At 34.8% G+C, this 6000-nt stretch overlaps 1 protein-coding gene across 5 annotated transcripts in view; it reads left to right on the top strand.

Moving 5' to 3' along the window:
- Positions 1-1047: 1047 nt before the first annotated feature.
- Positions 1048-6000, top strand: part of tbc1d19 (TBC1 domain family, member 19) — a 32613-nt gene continuing 27660 nt past the window's right edge. For all 5 annotated transcript variants that reach the window (XR_010804228.1, XM_066681753.1, XM_066681751.1 and 2 more), the window contains exons 1-6: positions 1048-1261; positions 1395-1467; positions 1610-1655; positions 5006-5081; positions 5184-5258; positions 5401-5464. Coding sequence is in view for 4 of the 5 variants with exons in the window: in XM_066681753.1 (XP_066537850.1) it covers positions 1163-1261; positions 1395-1467; positions 1610-1655; positions 5006-5081; positions 5184-5258; positions 5401-5464 (433 nt within the window). In the remaining variant the exon portion in view is untranslated. The remainder of the gene's footprint in view (positions 1262-1394; positions 1468-1609; positions 1656-5005; positions 5082-5183; positions 5259-5400; positions 5465-6000) is intronic.

Raw genomic sequence — 6000 nt, 5'->3', positions numbered from 1 at the left:
CTTTTTATAATTTATATTGGTCAAATCATCCACAAACATGGTTTAAAATTCCACTGCTATGCTGATGATATCCAATCTACATCTGCACTTCTTCCCTCGCTGCCTCTGCCCAGTCTTTGAGTACATGCATTATGGAGTTATACATTTGGTTACAGAACAACTTCCTCAAACTAAATTCAGACAAGACCGAAGTTTTATTATTTTGAACGAAGACATCACTTTCTTGTGTATCAAATTTCTCAGTTCATATTGATGGTGTTGATATTAAGCCAGCCCATTCTGTAACCTTGGCTGCCTCCTATATTCTAGTCACTTGTTTGACTCTCATGTTAATCTAGTCACTAAAACTAAGTTTTATTATCTGCGGAATATTGCACACTTGCGTCCCATGCTTAGTGACAATGATGCTAAAATGTTGGTGATTTTTTCTCATATAAATTATTACTGTTCAGTTAAACCGTCTTCAATACATCTAGAATTCTGCAGCTAGAGTCCTTGCCTCCACTAAGCGTACAGCACATATCACACCTGTTCTCCAGCCGATTAAGCTTAGGGTTAAAAACAAAAACCTTCTTCTCACCTTCAAGGCCCTATTTTCTTTGTATTGTCCTTCCCGCTGTCTCCGCTCCTCCAACTCTGGTCGCCTTAACTAAACATTCTGAAGAATCATGTTAATTCTACTGAATATAGCACCGTCATTGTTCTATACTGAACATTCAGTACTTTGTTATTTCTGTAGCCTACTGTACACATTCAGTAGAGCCATTGTTAGTTCATTATGAAATACTCATTAAGAGCTTTTGGCATTAATTTTATTGTCATTGGTCACTCTCAGACACATGAATACAGGACTTCTGTTTTTAGTGTACTGAATTCAGCACTGCTATTGTTATTTAGAAATTTTCAGCATTAAATCTTTACAGAACACAGTAAACCCCGTGGTTGTTTGTTCTATCAAAGACAGTGAAAAGTACTTGCAGTGTTAGTACTGGACACAGTAAAATCATTATGTTTCTGGGTAGGAACCTTTTCTCTGCGCTTGTTTCTCCAGCGCGTGCTCTGTAGTTGCTAAGAGACGGCGCTCTATCACTAGATGCTAAGCCTCCAAATGACATTAAAATATCACTTTCAGGAGTCCCTTTAACCGTGTTAAACATATCAAATGATGGACGAAGGAACGGAGATTTCTGTCACTATAGCCCAAATCGTCCAGCGGCTGAAAGGAGCTCATTTACATTCACAGCTCGAGAAACAAGCCAGAGTGAGTGATGAGAGACCAGCGAAGCTAGCATCCGTTAGCTAAACATCTGAACACCTGACTGCTCTCTTCACAGCTCAGGACTGACAGCAGACGTTTTACCACACTTCAGTAAAACGCTTCTCTCTCTTTGCAGGAATGTCTGCACAGACCGGAGATAAAGCTGGAATCGTTAAAAGAAGATGTGAGGAGTTTTTTAAAGGCTTCAGGTAAACAGAGATAACTGGTATTGATCATATTATACAGGTGCAGAAAGATGGTGACGAAAGGAGCATTTCATTTTTTTCTCTAAAATATTAGTTCTCCTTACTTCTTTTTCAGAATATTACTAATTTTATTTTTTTTTTTCAGGTTGGGAGAGAAAGCTGCAGAATGCAGTCTACAGAGAACTGCACATGTGAGTCTTGATTACCCAAAATGGCAATTTACAATACACAATATGTATTACACCATTTTGACACACTGGTTAATAAATAAATAGTGCTTTGTAAAAAATGCTATATTGGGATGATTATTCAACATTTTACACACTGTATTTTCATACAAATATATTCTCTGATAATTTCCTATTTCCATCTTTCCATCTAGCAGGTCAGTATTCTTTAAGTATTGCTGATCACAGAAGTGTTTTGTATCACAATTGCAATTTTTAACAAAAATGATCAAATTTGCCAAATTGCCAACTTCTTATGCTGTTCAAGTACATGAATAGGTGTCCCTGTAATCATGTAACTGAATTTACATGAATAATTAAATATTTTTTTTTAAATATTTTTGAACATTTGAATTACCTTTTATATGACTTGAATTTTAAGTGACCTTTTTACATGTGATGTATGAGATTCATTATGGAGATGCAGCATTGTGGCTCAATTGCTTGGTGCAGACTACAGATATTGAAAATAAATATTTCTAAACTGTTGACAATACCAGTATTTTCAATACAGAGAAAACATTATTAGTAATACAGAGAATATTATTATTATTATTATTATTATTATTATTATGTGGCAGCACCATAGTGCAGAAGGTAGTGTTGCAGTCACACAGCTCCAGGGACCTGGAGGTTGTGGGTTTGAGTCCCGCTCCTGGTGACTGTCTGGGAGGAGTGGTCCAAAAAAACCCAGTTTGGTAGGTGGATTGGCAACTCAAAAGTGTTCATAGGATTGAATGTGTGTGTATGTGTGTGTCGCCAACCCCAGGGTGTGTTCCTGCCTTGTGACCAATGATTCCAGGTAGGCTCTGGACCCACCACGACCTTGAACTGAATAAGCGGTTACAGACAATGAATGAATCAATGAATCATAAATAAATATATATTATTTATTTTAATTTCTAGTGAGCATAAAAATCATAAAAAGAATGGAGCATGGAGGTTTATAAGCATTTATTTTCTATGTTGATTAATGCTGAATCATGAAGAAGTACAGTTCTGTGAGCTGCTCAATACTCTAGTAGTTTTTCATCTAATCATTTTTGTATCTTTACTCAAGTGGTCTTTGGAAGGATAATTCTACAACAAAGCTGAATCAATACACACACACACACTGTAAGCAATCCCTTTATGTAACTAATTTACAGCTGTTTATACTAATTTATTGGAGGGAATCTCCTGTGCTGTCAGTGAATGTTTAAGAATGAGAAGAGATGCAATGATTTCCTTCATGGCATACGGCCTAGTACAAACCAGATGCAAACATTGGAAAAAGTATGCAAGTTGTTATACAGGACCATATGATTTCAGATGTACAAGTTTGGTTTATCTGCAAACTGTGAGATATCAGACACTGATGTATTCCAAGGAATTCAAAACACCTTATAGAAGAGAATTTCGTGTGTGCTGTTCATGCAAAATGTAAAATATTAAAACTGTACATTAAGAGCCTGCAATGTTTGGCAACCCAACAAAGAACATGAATGATGTCCAGTGTAAATCTGTACTAGAAGCATTCTTCTGATACTGTAATGCATGGAAGTAATTCAGATGTGTACATAATTTCCACATAAACAGGATCCACAAAACTGTATTATATACATTGATGGGAAACAAGTATTATTTTAATATTTTTTTATATTTAATTTAGCTTCAATTCATGTATAAATAAATGTTAATATAATTTAATTAATTTTATCTTTGTATTTATAAGTACAAAGTTTGAAAGAAAATCACTGTGAAAAGAGAATGAAAGTAATAGGAACTTTTGAAATTTGAAATATAAATATAATTAAAGACAATATTTTATTACATTATGTCATTAAAACACCTCATAATCTGGATGTGCATATTTGAATTTAATAATGTGTAAGTAAATTCACTATATTAATTTCTCTACTGTAGAAAATATTTTTATTGTGTTGTTGAAACCTTTTCCTTATATTCTAACAGCTGGAATAATTTAAATAGCAGGGATTCACTATTACTTTTTTGTCATTTTTTAACTGTAATTTTTTTGGTAATTATCCCTTTTCATTGTGTTTGGGGGTTTGCATTTATGTGATATATTCCTGAAGTGAGTAGATCTTTTTACTGCCTCAGCTTACTGCTTTCAGAGATTGTCAGTAATGTTCTCCTCTCACTCCTAAAAATAGGCTACGTCCTGAAAAACAATGGTCTTTATTGAGTAGCACTTAGCAGCTTTGACAATGAGTGATGAAGGTTAAGAAACAAACCATTATCATTGTAGAGAGTCTCCTTAATATCTCTTAAGAGGGTTTTTCATATCTCATAGACAACAGTTTCTATCTGTTAGAAAAGGCGAAACATAAATTTAAGGTATTGAATTATCTGAATGTCGTCTTTTATAATGATGTGTTTATTTAAAATAGAGTGTTTAAATGTGGTAATGGAACTGGAAGGAGAACTAGAACAAAATGGACATTGTACTTGTCCATAGTCATTAAGTTTGATGGTTTCAGTGTGACATTTCCTGCCTATGTTAGGTGTGAGAGCAGTTCAAATCTTTTTTTCTGTGGAATATCTCTTTTATTGTGGTGTTTTAGATTTTCTTTTGGGGGGGGGGGGGGGGGCTTATGTAGCTTATGTATTTTTCTGCACTTAAGGGTCATTTACAACATGAATTTTATGGTATATCTAGTTTTATTATATATTATATGCACAATGTGTCCATAAATATGTGCCCATCATTTCTATTGAATGTGTGGCCAATTGTAGCCTTGTTTATCACTGAAATTCACATAGATTCAAGTATACAGTCATGCAGGCTCCATGGTAAAGTAGCTTGGTAGTAGCTGGGGACCACCAAGTGTGTAGTGAGTACGTATTTATCTGTGTGTGGTTTGTAATATTTATAAACCACATATAATAAACTTTGTAATATTAGTTGGAGCAAGGACGTTTTCGATTTCAGGTTGACCATGCCCCTGTGCACAAAGTGAGGTCGTTAACAAAGTAATCTGGCAAGTCTAATGTGGAAGACATTTTAATGTTAACTAATTTGATTGGATTGAGCTGGAATTGCCTTAATGCCCAGCTTCAATCCTAAACTCATTAAATCACTTGGGTTAGAGTCTTTCTGAATTAAATATGTATGTAATTTCCACATGATCATCCACAAAACTACATATAGACTGATGGGAAACGTCTTCTACATATATAAACATGAACAAAGAGAAACCAATAATATGTCATTGATTAGCACATAATTCATTGTGCAATTCTACTTAACACATAAATAATTATTTGAAAAAAGTTTAGCTTTTGAATGTGCATGTGTTTGTGGTTTACAGTTTGCCTCCTCCTGGGCACCCTGCAGCTCCCCCTGAGCATACTAAAGAGCCCTTGGCATACATGCGCAAGGCCCAGGTATGACCTTTCTCTATCATTCTTTTCTTTGCATTCCATACTTTCTCTCTAAATCCCTCACTGTTGTCACATACCTCATACGTGTACCTGGCATCCTTGTAGGCAAGCTGGGAGAAGAGGATTCTGAAGAGCTTGAACAGTATGTGCACTGAGTTGGGGATTCCGCTGGCCCGGAAGGTGATGGCCACCAAAATCACCTCTCATGCCACACATTGAAAACAAATGCTCACCAGCTAGAACAAAAGCTTCACATTTTTCAATGTTTTTTTTCATAACTCTTCTCTTTCTCTGCTGACTAAATATGATATTTGTACTGCAGAGGCCCATTCCAGAGCAGAAAGAGCTGACAAACAAATGGAATGAGATGGGCACAGATGAACCAGGTAATAAATAAATTCTCAACTTGAAATACCTTAAAGCTTTAAAAGTTGCAGCTGTAACCAGTGATAACTAAAATATCAAAATGTCATTCAAAGTTAATAAATTCTCAGTCAACAACTGAAATGAAACTGTCTGCAAAATATCAGTAAAAGAGGGGAGTTTATTTTTTCCTGAATTTGATGCAATTATTACAAGAAAAACATCTCAGAAATTGAAATGAAAATTACAGAATTTTAAACATAAATATAAATATAAGGACAGTTAGATATAGATACAGATATAAAGGACACTTTTTATTTTTACAAGGAAAATTTCATTGTTTATAAAGGTCAAACACATGCATGCAACCTTCACCTTTAAAGACATCTGAGCAACCCCAAGACAATCTAAAGATTCTGTTAAAAAACGTGTGTCACACAATGTTAGAATATATTTTATATATTTTATCAGTATCTTACTAAAGTCTTCAAGCGCACAAAGACATACCTGGACCAACCAAGCTCGGTCTCCAGGATATTTTAATGCATGAATGTGAAAA

Source organism: Hoplias malabaricus, chromosome 9, assembly GCF_029633855.1.
Source record: "Hoplias malabaricus isolate fHopMal1 chromosome 9, fHopMal1.hap1, whole genome shotgun sequence".
Lineage (NCBI taxonomy): Eukaryota > Metazoa > Chordata > Actinopteri > Characiformes > Erythrinidae > Hoplias > Hoplias malabaricus.
The sequence above is the reverse complement of the archived record's forward strand: the minus strand, read 5'-3'. Positions and strand labels throughout refer to the sequence as shown.